This window comes from Lepidochelys olivacea, assembly GCF_965140295.1.
Source record: "Lepidochelys olivacea isolate rLepOli2 genome assembly, chromosome: 8".
NCBI lineage: Eukaryota > Metazoa > Chordata > Testudines > Cheloniidae > Lepidochelys > Lepidochelys olivacea.
Window position 1 is genome coordinate 37,402,894 of NC_140418.1, and position 21,098 is coordinate 37,423,991.

General features: G+C 48.4%; 2 protein-coding genes across 2 annotated transcripts; one reads left to right on the forward strand and one right to left on the reverse strand.

The window, feature by feature from the left end:
* The first annotated feature begins 1,095 nt into the window (after positions 1-1,095).
* TMCO6 (transmembrane and coiled-coil domains 6) lies at positions 1,096-15,553 on the forward strand. The gene is made up of 12 exons (XM_084636044.1): positions 1,096-1,352; positions 2,769-2,893; positions 3,204-3,313; positions 4,372-4,555; positions 6,505-6,609; positions 7,718-7,803; positions 8,696-8,812; positions 10,888-10,999; positions 11,120-11,300; positions 13,374-13,468; positions 14,733-14,900; positions 15,274-15,553. The coding sequence occupies exons 1-12, from the start codon at positions 1,268-1,270 to the stop codon at positions 15,442-15,444; spliced, it is 1,539 nt and encodes a 512-aa protein (XP_084492170.1). The 5' UTR covers positions 1,096-1,267; the 3' UTR covers positions 15,445-15,553.
* A 361-nt stretch (positions 15,554-15,914) lies between these two features.
* On the reverse strand, positions 15,915-21,067 carry NDUFA2 (NADH:ubiquinone oxidoreductase subunit A2). The gene is made up of 3 exons (XM_084636059.1): positions 20,914-21,067; positions 18,576-18,682; positions 15,915-16,122 (listed from the first exon to the last, which is right to left on the reverse strand). Exons 1-3 carry the CDS (start codon positions 21,018-21,020, stop codon positions 16,031-16,033), a joined length of 306 nt encoding a protein of 101 aa, XP_084492185.1. The 5' UTR covers positions 21,021-21,067; the 3' UTR covers positions 15,915-16,030.
* Between the last annotated feature and the right edge of the window lie 31 nt (positions 21,068-21,098).

Genomic DNA, 21,098 nt, shown 5'->3' on the forward strand with positions numbered 1-21,098 from the left:
CTGTCCCCTGGCAGCCCCTTCTGACTAGGGGAGACCACCTGTGTTTCAAGGGAAACAAGGACAATTATATGGGAAATACAGAACAAAGGGTAGTTTAAAGGGCCGGCCTCTCCTGCCCATCCAGGTAGTTTATCCACAGTAAAAATCCTCCATCTATCTCACAGGTCAGATCTTCAGCATGATTATTGCTTGAGAGAATGTGTCTGACCAGTCACTTCTTAGTGGCTCTTTACTGAACAGGAGACGTGGGGATGTTTGGCACCAGGTACAGGATGTCTCTTGAAATACCCTTGTTCCCAGTTGACACACCCAAGGCCCCCAACCCCCCAGCAGCCCTCCTTGTCACACCCTGATGGCTCCCTCTCTCAAGGGGTCTCCTGGGGAAGGCAGATCAGCATTGTATATTGCTAATGCTGTTGCAAGCATTGCAGAATATTTTGGGAAGGGTCAAAGGTATAAGTGAGTGTGGAATGGAAGATTCTTTTGCAGGCTGTGAAAGGCCATAGGGGGAAGGAGAAAGAGAGCAGAGAACGGGTTAACTCAACACTACAGTTAACAAGCTCAGTCCGACAATAAGAGCTGGCCCCAGTCCAAGGTCACATCCTCACTGTTACCCAACCCCCACACTAACACACCTGGAACCCCCAATTCCCTGGAGTGATTGGACCCTCCAATCACTAGCACCCAGGACCCCAAAACGTCCTGGGAACCCCCCTCACTGACATTTGGGGTCCCCCAATCTCTGGGGACTACCCTCACTGACATCTAGGACCCCCAGGGAACCCCCCGCACTGAAACATGCAAGCCCCCCAGCCCCCTGGGATCCCCTCACAGCCCCCTTGGGACCCCCCTCACTGATCCCCCAATGCTCCTGGGACCCTCCTCACTGACACCCCCGGGACCCCAGCCCCCTGGGAATCCTCCCAGTCCCCCGGGAACCCCGCAGCTTGACACCCTTGGGACACCCCTCCCTAACACGCCAGGAACCCTCAGCCCCCGGGACCGCCGTTACTGACATCCCGGGACCCCCAGTTCCCCCCTCACTGACTCCTTCCCTCCCGCAGACTCCGGCTCCCCCAGCACCCGCGCCCCAATCTTCACAGAGCCCGGGATCCGAGGCCTGCTGCGGCAGCTCAGACCGCGGCCTCCCGTAGATGCCGCGCCGCCGCGGCTCGGGCCCGGCTCCCGGAAGCGCGCGGTCCCCGGCCGCCATCTTCCGCGCTGGAGCCGTCGGCGGCTTCCACCCGCCGCCTCGGCCGCGATCGGGATGTGGAGCCGGAGGAGCTCCCGGTACCGGCCCGATGCCAGTGGCCTGGAGGAGCTGCGGGGCCGCCGGCGGGAGCAGGAGTCAGGTCCGAGCCCGACAGAGCCGCCGGGCTCAGGCCTGGGGACCCCGGCTGGGCCCTGCAGGAGCCAGTCTGGGGGGGCGGTTCTGGAGGTCCGGGCAGCTGGTTCGGTTGGGGGCAGTTGGCTCTGGATCCTTGTGTCTGGGGGGTGGGGGTCTTGGGAGGGGGATCTGGGCTGAGAGGAGTTGCTGCCGTTCTGGGAAGGGGGTTCAGACCCCTGGGACCGGGCTTACTGCCAGGGACTGAGAAACAGACACTCTTTTCTATTTGAGCATAAGCTTCAAATGCATGCAGTGGAAAATACAGTAGGAAAATATATATATCTTGCATCTGATTAAGTGGGCTTTAGCCCACAAAAGCTTATGCTCAAATACATTTGTTAGTCTCTAAGGTGCCACAAGTACTCCTTGTTCTTTTTGCTGATACAGACTAACATGGCTACCACTCTGAAACCAGAGACTCTCTTGGGTCTAGTGCTCTGATCTGCAAGCTTGGGTCTGGAACAAGAGTCTTGGTCCCTGCAAAGGGGCCAAATCTGGGTGTGATCTGAGCCATGCTCCTAGGAATGGGGTTGGGCTGGGCCTTTGGAGAAGAGGTGTCCATGTAGGGTAAGATCTGGTCTATTTGTTTCAATAATTGGGTCTGGGGAGGGGTCTTGTCCTTTTATTCCTCTCCCTCACTCCCCCCACCCCTTAGGAATCACAGGTGGTTTGTTACTGGATTCTAGACCCTCTTGATATTGCAGCTGGTGGATTCATAACACTGATTCTTGTTGGCTTGTCCGGGGAATAGTGCAACAAAGCCTGCTTTCATGCTTGGTTTTGATTTGTCCATAGAATGGAAGCTGTCATGGTTCCACTACCTACATTATCACACTACTCCCTCTCTCCTGTCTCTGGTGGGGGCAGTAGCTCCTTCTCTTCGCAGTCCCAAAAGATTCAGTTTCTGGCCCTTCTCCTGCTTCGTTGTCTATCTTCTCTAGCTCAACTTTGGCACTGATGATACTCAGCTATATTTCCTCATAGACCTTCATTGAGTTCTCTCATGTCTTGACCAGGTAAACTGGTGGGCTTCATCTCAGCATCCGTCACCGGGATGTCTCAAAGTCAGAAAAGTTTCAGAGTAACAGCCCTGTTAGTCTGTATTCGCAAAAAGAAAAGGAGTACTTGTGGCACCTTAGAAACTAACAAATTTATTTGAGCATAAGCTTTCGTGAGCTACAGCTCACTTCATCAGATGCTAAATCGGATAATTTATGGGAAAAACATCTAGACACTGGCATAGGTGATGTTATAGTCGCAGAAAGAGACAAACAGCAGCTTCTCCTCAACCCAAAAAAGAGCAGTGTTTTGTGTGGGGTGAAAACTTGTCTTGAGCTGGAAAGCTGTGTTGTTGTCAGTAATCAGGTTGGTTTGTTTGCAGCTCTGAGGAAGGCCCGGAGGCAGCAGCAGTTGGTCAGTAAGAGACTTCTGCGAGAAGACAGCCTGGTGAATGGAGACGGGCAGGCTGGAGTGGACATAGCAGCAGAACCTCTATCTGAGCAGGAGGTGAAGGGTTTATACCATTTGTCTCTGGTTCTAGGTATTCACTGCAATGTCTTTCACTGGCCCTAGCCTCTGTTAATAATAATAATTAATAATAACAATACTAAGTTAATATAGCTGGTTGGATTCCATAGTGTTTTACAGACTGCTATATAAGCTCTAGCTGTAGCACCTAGGTGCCAGGGTTAGTATCAATACCCTTTGGAAGAGTGCCATGGCATCTTGAATGACCATAAGTGATCATGCCTTTAGGCATGTGATTTTTACCCTGCAGCTGTGCTTGACATCCACTCAGCTGTTTGTTTTCCGCCAGATTTTGCAGCTGCTGAGGGATGTCCAGAGGGGAACAGAGGAGAGGAAGACATTGTTGAGTCGCCTTCGACAGGGACTGCAGCAGAAAGAGACGCAGCAGAAATTTGTCAGGTTAGCCAGTCTGTGCTTCCATGCTATGTCCAGTCCCAGGCACGGCTAGTCTGTGCTCATAAAGGATCCAGCTAGCAGTGGGCCCCTCTGGTAGTGGCCATTGCAAGGACATGGCTGTGGATCCACTTAGACGGGGATGGGCCCACATATCCTCTGTAGCAGGGATCAGTGTAGCTATTTCTGTGATATGGGAAATTTTGTTGTGGTTGGGAGTGTGGCTCAAGTATCTGCATTAGAAAATGTCTCCATCCCTTTCTTTTCTGTGACCACTGCCTTTTCCCACTGAGAGAAGACCTTACATTATGTGGGCCAGCGCCCTAGATAGCCTGGCCCGAATGCCTTTGTGCTCTGCTGGGTTGTGGATGAGGCTGAGCTGGGAGAGTCCCACTGGAACAGAGGAGGTTATGGGGGAAAGCTGGACGTAGCCGCTCTAGACTGCCAAAAGGAGGCTGAGATCTTGCAGGACATGACTCTATCTGATTTTGATCAGGGAAATATATTGCAAAGGATTCTTACAAGGCTCTTCACTGTGCTCGAGATAGCTGTGTGCTGTACTCTCCTGTCTGCGTGGTTTGCTTGAGACTTTATCCTGTTCAAGTTCTTATAGGGAGAGCTGTCCGGCATTGCAGTTCCCTTCTGGCTGGACAGGGACAGCTTTGTTAGGCTCTCTGCCATGCCACATAGTGGTGGCAAAGTGACTTTAGAAGGCAGCAAATTTGGCTGCTCAAAGACAGGAAAGGAGGGGGGGAAGGAATAAGAGAAAATATTGTAAAAGAAGTGGGACAAAGTCAATATCCAAACACTGTGCCAAATCCAGCCCTGTGTAACTGCAGTGAAGTCAGAGCTGTGAGAGCAGGAATTAACCTGGCCCTTTCAAGTCAAGTGGTCTGAGGAATGGCCAGGCCAGCCCATGAACTGGGCAGGTTTTTGGTGCCTGGTCTCTGAGAGACAACTTGCCCTCCTGACCCTGGGACATCAGGGTGGGAGGAGTGTGTGTGTGTGTGTTTTGGGAAAGGGGGGGCAGCAGAATGAAACAATGTCATGTTTTGCTTTTTCAGGTTGGAGGGCAGCATGCGGGTCCTGATCGGGCTCTTCACCAGCAGCTTGGCCAACATACAGATGGAGGCAGCTCGCTGTCTGCACGAACTCTCACACTCCAGTGACCCTACTGTGGCTGAGGCGTGTTTGCCAGCAACCTCCTATCTCCTGACCTATCTCTCAGGACACAGTGTAGAATTCACAGTAAGATGCGGGCCTGTATTTCTCCATTGTTCTTGCATCTGCTGGGCATTCATTAGTGGTTGGACTTCTGAGATTGAGTGGCCAAAATGTAGCCCATTGGCCAGATGCAGCCCACAAAGGTCTCCAATAGAGTCCTGCAGCTGCCCTCCTCTTCAGGACAGAGCTACATCTTGTGGAGACTACAGGTGCCCCTGTGCAGTGCTCCATCAGTGGTTTCCTGGCTGAAGGTAGAACAGTGGCCCTGTAGCCTCTGTGATGCATCTCTACAATGGATAAAAGAGAACTGCTTGACACAATGTATTTAGACTTTCAAAAGGCTTTTGACAAAGCCCTTCATAAGAGGCTACTAAAGAAGCTAAATAATCAGGGGTAAAAGGCAAAGTATTGTTGTGGATCAAAAATGGGCTAAAGACAGGAAATGAAGAGTAGGAATAAATGATTGGTTTTCATGATGGCAAAGGTTGACAGCCGAGTGCCTCATGGTTCCATGTTAGGTCTGATGTGGTTTAATATATTTATTAATGCACTGAAAAGGGGGGTGAACAGTGACGTTGCAAAATTTGCAGAAAGCTATTGAGGTTAGTCAAGTCCTGATAAGACTGTGTGGGACTTAACCAAGCTAGGTAATGGGCAACACAAGGCAGCTGACGAGCAGTGCAGATAAAGGCAAAGTAATGCACGGTGGAAGAGAAAATGTATACTACTCACACATCTCACAGGGGTTTAAATTAACTATCAGCTCAGGAAAGGGACAGACAGTGCAATGAAGACAGCTAGTGAATGTGTGGCTGCAGTGCAAAACCCAAGCAGGATGTTACAGTGTAGAAGGAGTGAGATAGAGAATAATCCAGAAAATAATCGAATGTCTTTATAGAAATGGATGGTACAGCCTTAGCTGGAGACTTTATGTAGAACTGGCTCCCCATTTCAAAAAGTGTGGTGCAGTAATAGGCGGGGCTCAGAGAAGGGCGATGAGAATGATTATGTGCTGGAAAAACTCTCCTGTGAAGAGAGATTGGAATAACTGGTATTGTTACTTTAGAGAGGAAACAAATAAGAGGGAACAAGATAAAAATCTATAAAAGGATGAATGGTCTAAAGAAGGGAGATCGGGGACTTCTGTTCTCCATGTCTCATAACACAAGAACAAGGGGACACTTAATGAAACTGAATTAAAGGTGGCAAATTCCAAACTGAGAAAGGAAATACTTCTACACTCAGTGTGTAATCAGACTGTGCAACTCACTGCCACAGGGTGTCATTGTGGCCAATACGATTCAAAGAGGGTTTGGACAGTCATATGGCTAACATGAATAGCCAAAGTTAGTGCAAACAAAGTCTTGGAAGGGATAAAAAAACCCCACTAACTCTTCAGGGTTTAAGTCAGTCTCTGACTATTGTGGGTTGAAGTGAGACCTTCATAGGGGACAGACCATCCCACATCTATCTCCCTATCTGCCCCTTCCTCTGAATCATCAAGTAGTCTGAAGCATCTGGCACTGGGTACTGTCTGTGATAGGAGGCTGGATTAAATGGACCTTGAGTCTGACCCATCTGGCAGTCCCTGTGTTCCTATATTGCAGAGGAGGTTAGCTACACCTTGCTCCAGCAAGTATGTCCTTTGGATTCTTGTTGTTGATAGTATGACCCTCAGATGCACTAAATTTGTGTGCCTGTGTCTAGCTAGCCAGGAGCCTCCTGCACAAGCAGGGAACGCTGTGCTAGGTAAAGTGACTGAGTTAGCAGTAGCTTCTCTGGCTCTGCTGGTCCTGGAAACCACATCTCTCTTGCCATTAGTGCAGCATTCATGCATCTCAAGGTGCTGTTTGTTGCTCTCTAGTGGCAATATCGCCGTAATGCCAGTAGGGGTCACTCTCATCTGGTTGGATTGGTGGGGCACTTGTGGCACATAGGGAGCGTAACTGTGGTCCCCCACATCTGTGTTTTAGGAGCTGTGTTTGTACACGCTGGGGAACTTGGCAGTGGAGAGTGATGCCGTGAGGAAGCAACTTTTACCTCAAGGCATTATTCCAGCCCTGGCATCCTGTATCCAGGTGAGTGATCCAGCTAGCCTATCTCTGGCTCTTCCTACGAGCCTTGCCAAGCAGGAGGGGGTATTTCCCTGCGTTCTTGAACTAGTGGCTTAGTGTAGTCACTCAGAGCTTCTTTGAATGGCACAGCATCGCTTCCTGTCACGGGGCAGGCCGTGTGCAGAGGGCACTCTGCAGAGAGCTGAGCCCAGTTGCGGGTGCAGCTGGGCATACGCCATGTGCACTGCCATATACAATTTTAATTTCCTGGGGTAACATTTTGATGGTGGCTGACATGGTTTTTATGCTCCTCCCTGGCTAGATCTCTCTGTCTCTTAACCACAAGTGATCACAGGCGTGTCTGCCTTGTGAGCTTTCTGGGGGTCCTGGAGACTCAGAGGAATGGCTTGGCCATCACATGTACATATTTCAAACTAGCATGGAGCTGCGGTGAGACCAAGTTCAGCCTCTCTGCTTTACATTGAGTCATTTTGTAGATACTGACAGGTTTCAGAGTAACAGCCCTGTTAGTCTGTATTCGCAAAAAGAAAAGGAGTACTTGTGGCACCTTAGAGACTAACCAATTTATCTGAGCATAAGCTTTCGTGAGCTACAGCTCACTTCATCGGATGCATACTGTGGAAAGTGTAGAAGATCTTTTTATACACACAAAGCATGAAAAAATACCCCCCCACACACCCCACTCGCCTGCTGGTAATAGCTTATCTAAAGTGATCACTCTCCTTACAATGTGTATGATAATCAAGTTGGGCCCAAAGAGTGATCACTTTAGATAAGCTATTACCAGCAGGCGAGTGGGGTGTGTGGGGGGGTATTTTTTCATGCTTTGTGTGTATAAAAAGATCTTCTACACTTTCCACAGTATGCATCCGATGAAGTGAGCTGTAGCTCACGAAAGCTTATGCTCAGATAAATTGGTTAGTCTCTAAGGTGCCACAAGTACTCCTTTTCTTTTTGTAGATACTGGCCTTCCTCCTTTCACTGCTGACTCCTGCTGGGTTCTAAAAAAAACAATTAGGACTCCTCGTTTTTGTGGATACAGACTAACACGGCTACCCATCTGATAGTTGGGTTTGTTCTGTTGGCTCAGCCTTGTGCTCTTTGATTTCAGTCCCCTCATGTGGCAGTGCTGGAAGGCCTGGGCTACGTCCTGTCGCAGCTCCTGCAGGCCAGGGAAGCTCCCACCAAGATCATACCGTAAGCATCACTCCCTCCCCTTCCATCTGGACCGGGCACATGGCTGAGCACAGCATTTGCATCCTAGTGGCAGTTAGCATCCTCCTGGCACGTGTTATCTCTGTGATGTTAATATGCCGGAGCAGAACCCTGGCAAGGACACTGAGGTTTTGTACAGATCAGGACACTTTTCTTTGACCCCTCAGGTAATCAGCTTTCAGTAACCATAAGAGGCTGTGTGAAACCGAGGGGGCCAACAGAGAAATACTCTGGACACTTCTTCCTATTGATCTTAGTGCTACTGAAAGGAGCTGGCTCGAGAACCCTGGAGACTGAGGCCATCTACCCCCGTGTATTCTAGCATGGGCAGCATCAGTGCAAGCCGCCCCCACAACAACCTGTTGAGGTTCCTCTGCCTTGCCTGGGAAGGACTGTGTCTAGGGTTGAGGCGAGTTGAGGCTCCGAAGCCTCTCTGCAGAGCCTGCTAATGAGGTGGTTGATTAGTGCCAGCTGTGAGATTGTCAATGCTAGATGCTTGACCTCCCACTGGAACTGGACTGACACCCCCGACTCCTTTCATGTTATTAGAGTTCTGGCCTCGTTGACAAACAGGAACATCCTGGTACATATTTACCAACAGATCTCGCCTCATGGGATGGAACCTGCCCAGTTCTCTGAGCATTGCTTTGGTGGGCATGTATTTGGGGTCTGTCCTCCCTTGGTGGAGTGTCTCCTGTTTGGGGCTTTGGAAGCGCACTGAGGGTGTTAAACCCGAGCAGCTCTGGGGAGAGCGGTACAGTTACCCTCATCAGACAGCCCAGGTTTTTGCCCCGCGTGTGACAGTGTTGCTTGTACTCCTGCTTAATCCCTCTTTAAAATCCATGTTTCTCTTAACTCTCCTTTCTGGCCCCAGCTTGGTTCTGGACTCGGTTCTCCCCCAGCACATGCTTCGATTGGTTAGCTCCAACCTGGAGCTGGGAATGGGAGTCGCCGTGGAGTTTTCTTGGTGTCTTCATTACATTGTGTGTAGGTAAATGCATTTGGTACTTACTGTATAGCTCCCCAAAGCTGCCTGGGGCTTTCCAGACACATGGAAGAAGAGCCCGACCCCCGGTGTTTGGGAACAGAAAGAGCTGCTCCTTAGTCAGTTGCTTTAGCTCAGAGACTATCTCACTCTGTGTAACCCTCTCTCAGTCCCTTGAGGAGACCTCAGAGGGAGAGCTGAGTGTCATGGAGGGTTGTCCCTTGTGTGTGCATGGCTCTATCCACTGTGGTTGGGACCCATCAGTTCTCAAACCTGTTACTAGCCTCAGTTTGTGAGATTGCTGAGGACAGGTTGGCAGTGATCCTGGGGGGGGGGGGGGTTTCACCCAGTGTGGGTTACCTGCCAGCATTCTCTGGGTATATCTCACTTAATCATTCATTGCCCTGGGGGCCTTGGGCACTGGTGCACTTTGGTCCTTCCTGTTCTCTGCCTGTGGTACATAATAGTCGAGTCTCATGGGGGCTAATTTTGGCTGCTGGGTTCAGTGTGTGGGTGCTGTGAGTGGCCTGTGGTATTCAGGGGTCAGACTAGATGGTCTGGTGCTCCCTGCTGGCCTTGTACTCTATGGCACACCCAGTCTCGTATTATTGACACTGAACTAGAGATTGTTCCTATCCCGGTGATTCTGCAGCTCTGTGACAGGTTTAGAGTAGCAGCCGTGTTAGTCTGTATCCGCAAAAAGAACAGGAGTAGTTGTGGAGACTAACAAATTTATTAGAGCATAAGCTTTTGTGCGCTACAGCCCACTTCATCGGATGCATAGAAATCATAGAAGCTCAGGGTTGGAAGGGACCTCAGGAGATCATCTAGTCCAACCCCCTGCTCAAAGCAGGACCAATCCCCAATTTTTGCCCCAGATCCTTAAATGGCCCTCTCAAGGATTGAACTCACAACCCTGGGTTTAGCAGGCCAATGCTCAAACCACTGAGGCTAATTAATTAAGATGAGCTATTATCAGCAGGAGAAAAAAACTTTTGTAGTGATAATCAAGATGGCCCATTTAGACAGTTGACAAGAAGGTGTGAGGATACTTAACATAGGGAAATAGATTCAATATGTGTCTCTATTCAAACCCCAGTTAATGGTATCTAGTTGGCATATTAATTCAAGCTCAGCAGTTTCTCATTGGAATCTGTTTTTGAAGCTTTTCTGTTGCAAAATTGCCACCCTTAAATCTTTTACTGAGTGACCAGAGAGGTTGAAGTGTTCTCCTACCGATTTTTGAATGTTATGATTTCTGATGTCAGATTTATGTCCATTTATTCTTTTACGTAGAGACTGTCCGGTTTGGCCAATGTACATGGCAGAGGGGCATTGCTGGCACATGATGGCATATATCACATTGGTAGATGTGCAGGTGAATGAGCCCCTGATGGCGTGGCTAATGTGATGAGGTCCTATGATGGTGTCACTTGAATAAATATGTGGACAGAGTTGGCATCGGGCCTTGTTGCAAGGATAGGTTCCTGGGTTAGTGTTTTTGTTGTGTGGTATGTGGTTGCTCTATGAAGCTGTCCTCTTCTTTGAGCTTCCTGTCCTCCCCCTGTCTGCCCTCATGGCCCAGGTGCATGTAATCTTGGAGCTGTTGCTTTTGTAATCTGTTGCCTGGGGTTGGTTTGAGATGAGGCTCTTGCCCTGTCCTCCTCCTGGTCTTCCTTGCTGCAATTGGCGATCTGGGGTTGCACTGTCACATGACAGCTTGCCACACTTGGAGAATTCCGTCTTGCAAAGGGAAGTGTGGTGTGAGGCGTGGATACCCAGAGACAGCTATAACCCTCTGTTTCCACATGCTTTTCCCTTTCTGAAATGTTCCCCTTTTAGGCTGAAATGTTCCAGAGTTAGCTGCTGCCCTCTGGGGGACCTGCTGTATAGAATCAGAGCAAAACCCCTTCTGTCAATTTCAACTTGAGAGAATGTGAAACAATGCTACCCCCAATCTTTTAGCTGAGGCTCCAGCCAAACCAGCTGGTGAATGGACATGAGCAGACTGAGTGGTGCTGGCTGGTTTTGGGTTCACTCCTTGAATTCATTGTTCCTGTAATGTTCCTTTCCCTTCATAGCCATGTGAACAACGTGCTGTTAATCTCCCAGGGGATAGTGTCAACCCTGGTGCTACTGTTGCTGGAACTGGCTTCCATGATGTCAAAAGCAGTTACTGAGGGCCTGGAGTTGGTAAGTAGAGGCTGTAGAGGGTCTTAGCTGGTCAGCAGTGCCACGCACTAGACCCCTGCTGTCTGAAGCACTAGTGTGAATGAGGGAGAATGCCCCATGCTGCTGTTCGTACCGTTGCAGCTTATCTGTCCTTTGCTGCGGTGTCTGAGCAACCTGCTTGCGGAGGATGAGACAGAGGGCTGCAAAGTGCAGATCCAGGATGAGCGCCTCTTGGTGGCTTTGTTTCTCTTCATGCAGTACTTTCTCCAGCAGCACCCGTTCCTAGTGCAGGAGTGTCTCTGGCTTCTCAACAACCTCACAGGTGATTTTCCTATGTACCCTGGCTGGGCATAGCACCTAATGGGAATTCTCCTAGAATTTGCTACAGGAATAGAGTGACTAACATAGCTGATGGCTGGGGTTTCTGGGACTTGCCTCAAATCAAAGTCAGGGAGACTCACATTTTTTGTAGATCACCTCTAAGAAGGGACAGAGCTCCAAAGAGACCTTGAAACAGAACCTATGGTGCTGCTACGGCTCATTGGGCTAGGACTAGACTCATGAAGGAAGGGCACACCAGAGTCTCAATTTGGGAGACATAAGATAACACACCCATAGGCAGAACAGAAAACACAGGCGTTATCTTACTACCCACTTCATCATCCCAGTGTTTCCCAGTTCTTGAGTTCCTCTCCTTGGCCGCTCACAAGTTCATCCATCTCTGACATGTTCTGGGTGGTGTGCTTGATGAGACGCAGCATGACGCTCCCTTCCAACCTAGAGTGGGGAATCCACTGTAGCTGCTAAAATTTCTTACTGTCTCTGATCTTCCATGCCCAGCTGTGCTGACACTGACACTTTCACAACATCCCCCATCCTAGGGCAATGAGCACACAGAGACATATCAGACACATAGATGAACATGATATAACATGGGTTTTGTAAAGGAAAATCAGGCATCACCACTCTATTAGAATTCTTTGAGGAAGTCAACAAGCATGTGAATAAGGGTGATCCAGGTGACATAGTCTACTTGGACTTTCAGAACGCCTTTGACAAGGTCCCACGCTATAGGCTCTTAGGCAAAGTAAGCAGTTATGGGATAAGAGGGAAGATCTGGATAAGTCAGTAACTGGTTAAAAGATAGGAGACAAAGGGTAGGAATAAATGGTCCGTTTTCACAGTGGAGAGAGATAAACTGCAGGCTCCACCAAGGATTTGTACTGGGACCAGTGCTGTTCAACATATTCATAAATGATCTAGAAATGGGGGTAAACAGTGAGGTGGCAAAGTTTGAAAACTATACAAAATTACTCAAGATAGCTAAGTCCAAAGCTGACCGCGAGGAGTTACAAAGGGATCTCACAAAATGAGGTGACTGGGGAAAAAAATGGCAGATGAAATTCAGTATTGATACATGCAAAGTAATGCACACTGGAAAAAATAATCCCAACTACACATACAAAATGAGGGGTCTAAATTAGCTGTCACCACTCAAGAAAGAGATCTTGGAGTCGTCATGGATAGTTCTCTGAAAACATCAGCTCAATGTGCAGTGGCAGTCAAAAATTCTAACAACAGGGAACCATTAGGAAAGGGATGGATAATAATACAGAAAATATCATGCCATTATATAAATCCATGGTACACACACCCCTTGAATATTGTGTTCAGTTCTGGTTGCCCCAGAATTGGAAACTATACAGAGAAGGGCAACAGAAATGATTAGGGGTATAGAACAGCTTCCACATGAGGAGCGACTGTTCAGCTTAGAAAAGAGATGAGTAAGGGGAGTATGATAGAAGTCTATACAGTCATGACTGGTGTGCAGAAAGTTAATAAGGCAGCGTTATTTACGCCTTCATAACACGCAAGAATTGGGAATCACCCAATGAATTGAATAGGCAGCAGGTTTAAAACAAACATAAGGAAGCAGTTCTTCACACAACACATAGTCAGTCTGTAGAACTCATTGCCGGGGATGTTGTGAAGGCCAAAAGTATAATGGGGTTCAAAAAGGAATTAGATTCATGAAGGACAGGTTCATCAATGGCTATTAGCCAGGATTATCAGGGATGCAACCCCGTGCTCTGGGTGTCCCTAAACCTCTGAGTGGCAGAAGCTGGGACTGGATGACAGGGGATGGACCACTCAATAAATGCCTGTTCTGTTCATTTGTTCTGGAACACCTGGCATTGGCCACTGTTGGAAGACAGGCTAGCTGGACCATTGGTCTGACGGCCATTCTTCTGTCGAGTCTCTCCCCTTATATAGCAGCAAATCCTCTGCTTCTCTACCTCAGTCAGTGCATGCTTCTGCGAACCTCGTCTGGAAGGCCCTTTCTCAGTAATCTGTTTTGGGTTTCCTTAATACCTTTGTCTCCTGATCTTCCCAGCTGATGAGTCCATCTTCTGCTCTGCTGTGCTCACACTGGACCTGATCCCAGCCCTCTTGCAGCTCTTGCCCTGTTCCCGGATGGTGACCCTGCTGGTAGGGAATCTCTGACTACATGGGATATTGTGTTCTTTAGAGCAGTCAGTTTTCTGGGCCTCTGGTGACAGGTAGGAGCCACTGGAAGAGATTATGCTCCTGTGGTTGGGCCCTAGGAGGTCCATGTGTATATCAGAGGTTTTATCAGCCCATGATGAAGGTAAGATAAGTACCAAATGCCTCACCTGGTTAATTTACCTCTGTCCTATTTGGTTCTTTTTAAAGACAGTCCCCTCCTGCATTCCTTATTAGATTCTGTATTCATGCCAGCTTATGGAGGCTCTGACTGCATCCTGCCCTGGGACGGTTTGGAGCCCATTGAAATGCTCTTCCCCATCCCAACTTGTATGTCATCCTGGGAGGAGTTGGCAGAATATGAGGGGAGCTGCCTGCCCAGGTTCTAGTCTCCTAATATGCCAGTGGATGATAAGCCATAGACCAACTGAAAGATGCTTCAAAATCCAACCAGCGAAAGAGGAGCACACCCTAATGCAGTGCAGATAAAAGGAGCAGCCGGGATCTAGCGCTGCCAGCGCTTGGAGGCAGCCCGTTCAAGAGAAGTACGCATGAAGGGGTTTTTAAGAAAGCACTTTCAAAGCTTCTTGAACGCCAACAGGAGCTGCTGCATACTCTACCTTTCCAGCAGGCTCAGTGAGGGAAAGGCCTGGACCAGCTTGTGCTTAAAGAGGGAAAACCTGAACTAGTAGCTAGCTATTGCCCCGCTCTAGTGTCTTCTGCAGGCAGGAGACTGCTTTAGCCATGGCTCCCCACCAAGCCTGCAGGGAGCTATCCTCAGGCTTTTGTGCAGCCCAGCCTGGCAGGCAGCTCCAGCACGGAGTGACTCTGGGCACACAGATGCCTGCCAGTGTACCAAGCCCTATGTTAAACACAAGTAGCAGACTCTGCATGGCCTCAACAGGGTTGTCACCCGCTCCAGAAAGCTCATCTCGCACTGCCCTGGGGCCATGCAGACAATGGCAGGTAAGTGGGGTTCTAGCATGCCAATCTCTGCCTTCGAAGGTTTGCTATACTGCGGGGCTGTCTCCTTCAAGGGGTGACAGCATTTCCTGCTTCTCCCCATGTCCTCCCAGGAGGTGGAGTTACCCAGACTGCACCATCTTGCAGCAGGGAGACATACAGGACTGTGATAGATGGTTGGGTCTAGTCAATATAAAACTTGTGACCAACTTCAGTTATGTCAGTTCCCCGGGTGTCAGCTACTGAGCCATGCAGCTTGGGATACTCATGCCAGCTCCCTCTCTAGGCTCTGACTGTGCTGTGTAACATCGCCGAGAAGGGCCCTGCCTACTGCCACCAGCTGCACCAGAAGGCTGTGCTGCCCTCGCTGCTCAGCACCCTTGCTCTTTCTGATGGCCAGGTGGTGGGCCAGAGTCTGGAGCTGCTACATCTCCTCCTCCTGCACCTGCCAGAGGTAGGGCTCAGCTCAGGCCTCCAGTTTCTCTGCATTGTGCAGCGGCCGGGGAACCACAGTGGTAAACTAACAGCTACCACCTAACCTGAGTGGGGGAATTAAGAGGCTATGCTGTGGAAAGGTGCTGGGGGAACCCTGCTCCCTCAAGGCCTCTCTGTAGCCAAAGAGCAAGGAGAGCACAGTCCATGGGAACCTAGCTCCTGGGGTGGGAGGTACATTAGAAATTAATCCTTCAGCCCCTTTCCCAAGAATCAGGCATGATGGGTTCTATGATAGAGACCATGGAGAACTAGATCCACTCATGCCCCGTGGGCTGCTCAGCTGCCTCCATTAGGCTGGGCCTAGCTCTAATCTGCTGTCTGTCGTGGAACAGGCTGCTGACGACTTTCTCAGCCAAGCAGGACTGCAGGCCTTAGAACAGCACCAGGACAACCCCCAACTCCAGGAGCGAGTGAGGGCACTCAGGGAGACATACTTCCAGCCAGCTGCAGCCTCTCCTATCTCCCGCGCCAGTGCCTCAGCTGCTGTACTGCCCTCCTCCTAGACCACGCTGCATCCACTCCTGCTTCCCTTCCCATTTGCACTAATTCTATCCTATGGACTTTGTACATTGAGAAGTTATTTTGGAATTTAATAAACTATTTTACACTCTGCCCTCTGCTGTCACAGCGTGAAGCCAAACCCTAATAGGGCAGTGCCAGCTGATTTTACTGCCCCCCAGCTGTCTGGAAAGTCTATGGGGTGGTTCCCTAGAGAATAGAAGCCATAACTCAAGCCCACAGACTGCAAGAGGTTAGCTCACCCTTCTCCGTAAAGGCACCTTCCCTCCAGCACAGCAAGCTGCTCACATGACTACTTAGGTAGACTGAGTAGAAGGGAAGTGGCTATGTCCTGGACAAGAGGTGGGTGTACCTCAGTGGATTTGCTCCCTCTTCAGTGCCCCCCACCCTGAGTGGGAGGATAAGGAGCTACCTCCCAGCTTAACATCTCTTCCAGAACAGACTCTCAGAGCACTTTGTCAGACATGCTTTTATATGTGATTAATAAGTTACAATTACAGATATACAGCTTCTCCATTAAACCCATTCAGCCAAGGGCTCCAGCACATGCAGGTTCAGTTCTCTTTGTCTTCATGTTTTGCTGTGAACAACATTTTCCAGGGCCTTGGCCACTTGATCCACATTGAGATTATTCAGTGGCACGCAACTCTCTCTGCCGAACTCTAGAGGGGGAGAGAGAGAGAGAGAGAGAGTAGAAGAGGCACCTTCTCCCCTTCCCCCAGGAGAGGCCATGCTGGATATAGGTGCCTTGGCCTGTCTCCTAAGTGTAGGTTTTGACAAGCTGGTCAATTGACCCCCTAATATTTGACCATGGTCAAATATTCCAACAGGAGTACCTGATGTAGGTGATGACTGACTTTTGTGACTGCATGATGGAGCCATTCCCTCATTTTTTTAAACTTCATTTCATTGTGTTTTGCATTTATCTGAGTTAAAATAACTCAGTTAAGTACATTGGTTTTTGTAGTAAGGCATAAGTGGCTAAGGCAAAGCCTATTGCAGACCATAGTCTTACTCTTTTTTTGTTACTGTTCTAACAAATTAGTGCTCTAAAATATTTGACCAGTTATTTTTAGATCGGTCAGATACTCAACCCGAGTGTTCTATAGCACAGGGCTTTCCACGTATCCCATAACCTCTGTGTAAAGAGCCTTTCCTGAACTCAGCTTAAGTGTTCCCCTTTCTGTTTCTTAATTATAACCCTCCTCTTCCTCCGTGGTGTTCACACACTTCAAAACATTTGCAGATTTTTTCCCTCCCTTCTAGTTTTTGCTCATCTGAATTTTGCATGTTTAGCCCACTTTCCTTGTAAGTCAGCCCCACCCCCATGAATTTGTTACGCAGACAGACTGTTTCACTGGCTAGCCCCCAGCAGGAGCAAGGAAGAGACAGCCTACTACCCCAAGTTGTGAGGGACACTTGTATTGAAGGCAGAGCAGACTTGTGTTTTCATTTTTAGCTGCAGCCTGTTCATCTCAGAGTCCTGACTAAGGCTTGGGGAAAAGCTGTTTGAAAAGATTGGTTACTGCACTGACTGCCACTTGGCACTACAGCTCTCCTTCTCAGTTCTCACGGAGCTTCCATTATAACAGCGTTCTGCATGCTAACTAAATATCGCAAGTCAGAAAAGCAGCATTTCCTGTGGTAGTCTTCAGAATCCCCCCATTCTCATGGTTTAGTAAGAGATTAAGTCTATGTAATTAACTGGCCTTCTTTATGCTTCTGATTCCACCATAAAATTTTTTTTTAAAACTCCAACCAGAGTTCATGGCTAATCCTCAATGGGTCAGTTTAAGCTTGAAAGTGCTATAAATGGTTTGCGCCATATGAGATTTCCACTTTGGTTCAAGAGCTGTAGTTGTGAGCCTCACTAACTTTTTGCAACTATAGTGTAGCTACAAAGGGGACATCTACAGAGCAAAACCCAAAACCCTGTGGCAGCTAGTCTCAAAGCCTAGCTCATCTGATTCAAGTTTGCACCACAGGGCTAAAAATAGCAGCGAGGAAGTTCTCACTCAGGCTGAGACTGGGCTTGGAGACTCTTCCCCCCGCCCTTCACTGGGTTTCAGAGTTCAGGTTTCTGCCCATAGTGTGAGCTCAAGGCAAGAACTTTCTGTTGCAAGCATTCAGCCTGCAGTCAAGCACATGTGTGTCTGTGTAACAACTCTGTACATTTAAAGCAACAGACCACTCTTCCAGTTTAGCTACATGGGGAGAAGTCTGTCTATTGTGAGTGTGCAGCACATTTTAAACACTTTTTTTTTAAAAAAAGGAAAAATCTGTTCATTTCAAAGGCTACCATTACATTGAAAGCTTCACAGAGACACTTCTGCATGAGACAGGGCATTCTAGTGTTAACAGGGTCACCCAATTTTATTTTATTTACTCTTTTTTTTTTAAACTTACTTTCTGATAGAGCCCTGTTCAGACAGTATGTCCTGAATGCTTTTTAAAAACATTCCTTTAAGAAGTGGAAAGTTTTTCCTGTTCGCTTGGTATTTATAAGGGTCTGTCTAGCTAGGGATAATTACTATAGACTAGGGAAACAATGAAAACATTTACACAAACAAGTAAAACTGGAAAAAAAAACAAAAAAAAACAGAAACCTAGCAAAAAATATCCAGCTTTGTTACAGGAATTTTAGATGGGGTAACAACAGTAGGTACAAAGTTTTTAGGTGTACTTGTAATTTTCAAATTGACTATCCCTTTAAAGATTCACACCACAAAGTTCACTTAGCCCCACTATGCATATGCATAGACACATACATACACACACCATTCAGAATCACTGTTTAAGCAGTTGAACTGATAGGGCAGGGCACCGCTGCAAGTACCCTGATTTCTGAACTTCCTAACGACTTAATGCATCAGACTTCCATTAGGCAGTTTTTCCCCCTTTAGTTTGTACAGTGCCTCTTTGCTTTCCTCTTTCCCAAACCAAGCAGGTCCTAACCTCATCTCTCCACATATGGCAACTCCTCCTTGATGTGTAATTTGCATTGCTCTTTTCTGGATTGCAAGCAGTTTATTGATGAATTTCTATTTTGATAGAGACCCCAGTGTTTGTCAAATTTGGACCTAATGACATTGACTAGGGCTCCTTCCCAACTCACCATATCGAGCCCAGAGCCTAGGCTGCACATCAGAGCACTCCCGGATCAGGATGGGGAAGTCCGGGTTTGCCTTCTTCAGAGTCACGTAGTGCTGTTCAATGAAGTCTCTGTCAAAAACAGAGCTAATTAAAGCTCTATGGCACTTCCAAGTACAATTATGTCAAACTAAAGAGAATAAGTAGTTTTATCTACTGGGATCTCAGAAGTGTTATATGCACCTGGCCCTTCCAAAGCATCCATAGCCGCTGGAAGCAGGCAGTAGAGAGGACCACACTCTATGGAAGGGTACAATAATGAACATCTTGTCTGTACACCAATTTCAGGGAGGGGGAAGCCCTCAGGCTAGCCAAATGCAGGGTCCCATTTTCCCTTTGGGAAATATGGTCACCCTAGGCAGAACCCACCCCCCCAGTCCTGGTTTGCAGGGTGGCTCCAGACATCTCACCGGACGTGTGGTTGCTCATTGTCTCCCTGCCTGTCTGGATCTGCCCGGTGTCTCTTGGTTTATGACTGTAAGATCCGTGGGGCAGGGACCATTTCTTTGAGGGAGCCGTGCAGCACCGGGCACGCTGGGGTCCTGCTCCCTGCCCGTGTAATGTGAAAAACCGCAATCTGTCTTAATTTGCTACCAGTAGTAGTTACTGATATTAAACTGCTCTCTGAGAACCTGCTACTGAAACAGGGATAGCAAATTCTAACCAGTTGCAGGTACTGATAAGTAAGGTTGTTCTTACTTACTGACTTGTCCTAATTTGCTAAAATTTGACAATGGTGTGGGATGGAAGCATAAAGTCTTTGGCTTCCAAAAGACCCTGCCTGGTGTACATATGTATTAATTACCTCTTAATTGAGTGAGGTCATTTAAACATCATTTATTTTGCAGCTTCATTTACTGTGCTAGCAAAACATAGCAAGTGCAATACTAGAAACACAGGTTTCAGAGTGATAGCTGTGTTAGTCTGTATCAGCAAAAACAATGAGTCCTTGTGGTACCTTAGAGACTAACAAATTTATTTGGGCATAAACTTTCGTGGGCTATAACCCACCTCATCAGATGCATGGACTGAAAAATACAATAGGCAGTTATAATTATACAGCACATGAAAAGATGGGAGTTGCCTTACCAAGTGGGGGGTCACGAGGAGTGCTAACAAGGCCGATTCAATCAGTGTGGATGTGGCCCATTCCCAACAGTTGACAAGAAGGGGTGAATATCAAAAGAGGGAAAATTACTTTTTGTAATGACCCAGCCACTCCCAGTATTTATTCAGGCCTGATTTGATGGTCAAGTTTGCAAATTAATCCCAGCTCTGCAGTTTCTCACTGAAGTCTGTTTTTGAAGTTTTTTGTTGAAGAATGGCCACTTTTAGTCTGTTACTGAGTGTCCAGGAAGATTGAAACACAGATGTCATTGCTAAAAACTACTAGCAAGTACTTACTAGACATATTTTCAATGAGTATTATTAAAATATAAATTAAAATAGCACAATGACCTGCATCTGCAAATTAACAAAGGTAAATGATGAAGTGCTTAGAGTAATTCAGGGAATCCCAGCAGCAGACAGAGCAAATTTGTGAACTGCTATGAGACTTTATGCAGTCAGATACACTGATAAGGAATTCTTGTTTCTGAGGGGGTGTATGTAAAATATTTCACTGAATCAAGTCTCCTGCAGCGCTCCTGCAGCGCCTCAGTAGATTACATCAGACAGAGAGGAGCTGCGGTGACTAGGCATTGGGATGCCTATGCCTTTAAGAACTCAGTACTGGGAAGCCCATACTGAGATGTACTGTCCTGTGAGAGGGGAAATGAAAAAGGCCCTCTGCCCCCACCCCCTATTTTTGGGAACACTGTTGTCTCAGTCCAGTAACTGTTACCCCCTCTGCCCCTGCCAGGGTTTTGCCCTCTGGCAGCACCTCATCCTTGGGCTTAACCCCGGCACCTCCCCCATTTTACCTTTCAGCCCCTATCCTAACCCTGCCTTCAACTGCTTGAACCCCTCTGACCAGTCGATTTCCACCCCCCGCTCAACCCCTGGCAACTCCCCTCTTCCGATTTGCCCCCTTTGCTCCTGTAAAAAGCACTCTGGAAAATCTGATGCCAAGTAAGGGCAGGATGTGGGGCAATGGCTTCAGCAGATGTTACTGAGCATGCTCAGTACACTCTCAGTAGCAGATTAAGTCCGGGAGCCGTTTTTCACGCTATACCGACGCGAGGACGTTGGTGACGGTAACTAGGAGATCCCCAGTGCCCCATCGGGAGGCAGGGGCTGCTGCCTGTCCAGGGATCTCGCCCCGCCCCGGTCCCCCAGCCCAGCCCTCCCGAGGTGCCCCGCACCTGGTGCCCCGGCTGCCTGGCGAGCGCTGACACAGGTGGATCCGAAGCTCCTTGAGTCTCCGGCCCAGGCCGCTGCCGACGCTCCGCACAGCCGCGGCCGCCGCCATCTTCCCAGTGTGCTGCCCCCTTCCCAGCCAATCCCATAACCGATAGGAAGGGGAACCCCCGAAACATGATACGGGACT

Bases quoted from the DNA above. Each gene is read 5' to 3' on its own strand.
- TMCO6 (XM_084636044.1), top strand. From the start codon at position 1,268: ATGTGGAGCCGGAGGAGCTCCCGGTACCGGCCCGATGCCAGTGGCCTG. The intron at 11,000-11,119 runs GTAAGTAGAGGC...GTACCGTTGCAG, and splicing joins TTACTGAGGGCCTGGAGTTG to CTTATCTGTCCTTTGCTGCG. The intron at 13,469-14,732 runs GTAGGGAATCTC...CTCCCTCTCTAG, and splicing joins CCCGGATGGTGACCCTGCTG to GCTCTGACTGTGCTGTGTAA.
- NDUFA2 (XM_084636059.1), bottom strand. From the start codon at position 21,020: ATGGCGGCGGCCGCGGCTGTGCGGAGCGTCGGCAGCGGCCTGGGCCGG. The intron at 18,683-20,913 runs GTGCGGGGCACC...TGTTTTTGACAG, and splicing joins CCAGGCAGCCGGGGCACCAG to AGACTTCATTGAACAGCACT. The intron at 16,123-18,575 runs GTGAGTTGGGAA...CTCCCCCTCTAG, and splicing joins TAGGCTCTGGGCTCGATATG to AGTTCGGCAGAGAGAGTTGC.